The 3,964-nt window shown below is 51.0% G+C and overlaps 1 protein-coding gene across 1 annotated transcript; it reads right to left on the bottom strand.

Moving 5' to 3' along the window:
- Nucleotides 1-999, bottom strand: LOC107297858 (olfactory receptor 51G2-like). The gene has a single exon (XM_015827219.1). The coding sequence runs from the start codon at nt 997-999 to the stop codon at nt 1-3; it is 999 nt and encodes a 332-aa protein (XP_015682705.1).
- Nucleotides 1,000-3,964: the final 2,965 nt, after the last annotated feature.

A 3,964-nucleotide genomic window follows, 5' to 3' on the forward strand; every position in this document is an offset into this window, starting at 1 on the left:
CTAAGAATAAAAACTTCTAGTTTTCGTGTACCACTTGAGGAAAATTTGGATGATCTTGTCTCGAATTTGCTTGGTTTTTACACTGTACACAATGGGGTTCATGAGGGGTGGCACCAGCAGGTACACGTAGCCCATAAAAACACGGACAAAGAGTGGGGAATCCTTCCCAAACCTGTGTATCACAGTTAAGCCAATCATTGGTGTGTAGAAGAGCAACACTGCAGAGACATGCGAGCCACAAGTGCCGAGAGTTTTGTGGCGGTCTGCCCGTGACGCGATGCCCAACACGGTCTTGAGGATCACCACGTAAGAGAAGAGGATGAGGAGTGAATCCACCCCCACTGTGACTAAAATGACAAACATGCCATAAATGATGTTGACGGTGATATCCGAGCACGCCAGGTTCATCACCTCCTGATGGAGGCAGTAGGAGTGGAAGAGGAGATTGACGCAACAGTAGCGATGTCTTCTGAGAAGAAGGGGAAATGGCAAGACCAAAGCCACCGCTCTGGCCACAAATACCAGGCCCATCTTCCTGATTCTGGGCATGGTCAAGATGGCGGCGTACCTGAGGGGGTTGCGGATGGCCACAACGCGATCGAAGGCCATGGCCAAGAGCACAGAGGACTCCATCAGTGAGAAGGAGTGGATGAAGAAGAGTTGGGTGAAACAAGCAGTGAAGCTGATCCTTCTGGCGTTGAACCAAAAGACGCCTAGTATGGTTGGTATGGTGGAGATGGATAAACCAAGATCTGTGATAGCCAGCATGGAGAGGAAGATGTACATGGGCTTGTGGAGGCTTTGGTCTGCTTTGATCACCAAAAGAATAACGGAGTTTCCCAAAAGGGAAATGAGATATATGGCGCAGAACGGGATGGAGACCCAGGCGAGGTTGGATTCCAGACCAGGAATCCCCGTCAGCCAGACCACCGATGGATTCCGTCTGGAACTGTTGAGGAGTGCCAAGGAGTTGAGGGCGGTCTCAGGAGCACCTGGCATGTTCCTTCAGATGACGGATGGTGCCTTTTTGACTCTGAGCATGGAGAGTTGAGGTTGGGACGGACCCAAAGAAACATTTGGGGTTCCTCCTGACATGCTGCCTTTCACGTCTTGTTGGACTTTGATCCTGAGAACAACCAGAAAGGTGGATATTAGTTGGGATGCATCCCTGGAAATAACATGAACATATAGGCACACATCCAAGGAAGGTGTTAGCTAGATTTCCTTTCGATGCCAAGATTTCCTCCAGCCAATTTCTCTTTCTACTTCCCTGTCGATGTTCTCAGTTGATGTCATGCTACGTGGGGGAGACCTTGGGAGATGGGCTGAACAGATGCTGCCCAGGACATGGGTAGGTGAAACCCTCCCGGTTCCTCGGGTTGTTCTTTCAGACTTGCAGGGTTCTGTTACTGTAGTTTTGTGACCAACTAGCCCTAATCTGGCCGTGTTTCTTGTCTGGTCTTATCAGGCTAAACCCAAGAATAAGGTAGAGAAATTCCTGCAGAGGTCAGTTCTTTCTTTGCTTACACACAAGGGACACAACCTTGCCAGACTAAACCCTTACTTGCTACTCTCACCCTAATGGGTTTCCGCTTGGAAATTCTAAGGAGTGAATAATAATAATAATAATAATAATAATAATAATAATAATAATAATAATAATAATAATAATAATAGCAGAGCTGGAAGGGACCTTGGAGGTCTTCTAGTCCAATCCTCTGATCAAGCAGGAGATCCTAGATCATTTGGGACAAATGGCAGTCCAGCCTCTTTTTAAAGGCCTCCAGTGATGGGGCACCCACAACTTTTGAAGTGATGGTTTATTGCCCTCACTGTCAGGAAATTTGCCCTGAAATCCAGAAATGTCCACCATTTAACGTACTGGGTTCCAGTTGCAAGAAGGCAGATGCTGGCTAAATGCCGGGACAGCATCCTGGAACTGAGAGCAGCTGGATGACGGGAGCCCTAGAAGAGAAGGTGGATTCTTCCCTGTGTTGGAGGCACACAAGCTGCCTTCTCTGGGGATAAACTTGGGTGTCTGCAGGGCGTGGGAGTTTGGGCTCAGCCACCCCCCCTTCCAGCTTGAAAAGGCTAGAATCTGCAAGAAGGGGGTCCCCCTCTGACTCTAGGGCTGCCATCCCTCCCTCACAGACCCCCCCTCTGGTTTCAATCGGGGCCCTCAAAGCCCCATCCGTCTAACCTGAATATGTGGATTCGTTGCACCAACTTCATCCAGAAGTTCAAAATCAGTCAATTGCTGGCTGAGCTCCAGAGACAGAATCCTCAGCCGGTCCAAAGGGCTCCGTGCACAGAACACGCAGAGTCAGAAGAGGGCTGACCCAGGATGACGCTGACCAGGCTGGGCGTGTCGCACGGGTGCTGTGGCTGACCTGCACACAGACCTTGGTTTATAAAGGGTGGCTTGTCTTACCTGGTGCTGGCTGAGGGGTGCTCAAGAATCCTTCCTCAGAAGCATTTCAAAAGCTGAGATAAACCGGTCCCCCCATGGTTGGCCCAGCCGTGAGCAAAGGGATCTATGCATCTCCCTAAGCCATTCACAGGGGGGCTGCTTGCATTGCTGAGCCTCCCCCCCCAGACTCAGTGGCTGCCTGGACTCCCCCACAGCTCCTGGCCTCATAGAGGGGCCCTTCCTTGTATGCAGCTTCCCTTCGGTGAAACGAACTCACTGGCACAGCGGTGATTCTCTGTCAGTCCTCCTCTGATTGAACCTTGGCATTTTCCCCACCAGAAACCCCCACCAGGCCAGCTGGGGGAGTGACCCGAGCCTTCTTCTTCTCACCAGGCTGATGCTTGACGTGTCCCGGACAGCTTTCCAGGTTCCTTGGTGGTCTAGCTGGGAGAGAAGACTGGAGAGATGCTGGGTGGATGGATTCAGCTGCCTTTATGAGCCTCTCCTGGTCACTGGGGCTTCCTTGCCCTCCAGGATCTCACCGCCCAGACACAGAATGCAGGTCTCCTGGCAAGGGCAACCGGGCACCACAGGGAACACGGGTCACTTTGCCCTCCCCTGTCAGGATGGGTGATGTCAGAGAATAACAGCCGTGGAGAGCCGTCTCCTCCCTTGGGTCCACCAGGGCTTCCTGTGGTTCTCCCACCAGCCTCAGGAGCACCAAGGCAGCCTCAGTACCGGCTGAGTCAGCCTCTCTTCCTCCTGAACGCGGAAGGACAGAAAGGCTATGGACACTCTGGGATGGGGTGGGAGGGCGTTCAGATATATATTCTCTGAGCAAAATGTAAGTTCACCTAAGATCCCAAAAGCGAACGGTTGAGGCCACACTTAAACAACATCAAGCCCAGCCAAACTACCTTGTTGATTATGTCCCCGATGTTCCTGCTGCACATGCCTTGTTTTGGAATACTGGGCTACTTGAACTAAATCAATTCAGATGATCCTAAAGAGTCAGGATCCCAGAGCATTTATTGAGTTAGTTTAGGTAGGTTGGTATCCACACCTAAGGGTTCCTCCTCAAGTCAGGGATCTGGTTTATTGTTGTGTACCTATCTTTAATCTTTCTTTTGGGACATGTCTACGTAGAATTGGTGGAATGGTTTCCCATCATCTTTGGGCAGCTCAATGACTCCTGATCTCTGAGATTCTTCCTTTCCAGGATCAGGGACCTCCTCAAGACTTGACCTGCTTGATGCACCTCACAAGAAGCCTGTGAAATTAAAGGAAGGTCCCCCCTTTTCCCTTTCAAACTCCTGAAGGACCAAGGGTCCCGTGCGCTGTGAGGACCACCTTCTTTTGCTGTCTTTGTCTACCCACCTTACAGCTGGGGGTAGGGGTGGAAGGGGAGAATCCTCGTGTCAGAGGGAGCAGAGGAGGAGGAAGAGGAATGGCAAATGTGTGGGGACCAAAGCTCCTTCATCAGAGATACCTAGAGCTTTATCCTGAGAGAGACTCCTTACTCACGGTTGGGATGGTCTCGAGAGCCCAACTAGT

The sequence above is a fragment of the Protobothrops mucrosquamatus genome, unplaced genomic scaffold (assembly GCF_001527695.2).
Source record: "Protobothrops mucrosquamatus isolate PMUCROS unplaced genomic scaffold, P.Mucros_1.0 scaffold3567, whole genome shotgun sequence".
NCBI classification, from domain to species: domain Eukaryota; kingdom Metazoa; phylum Chordata; class Lepidosauria; order Squamata; family Viperidae; genus Protobothrops; species Protobothrops mucrosquamatus.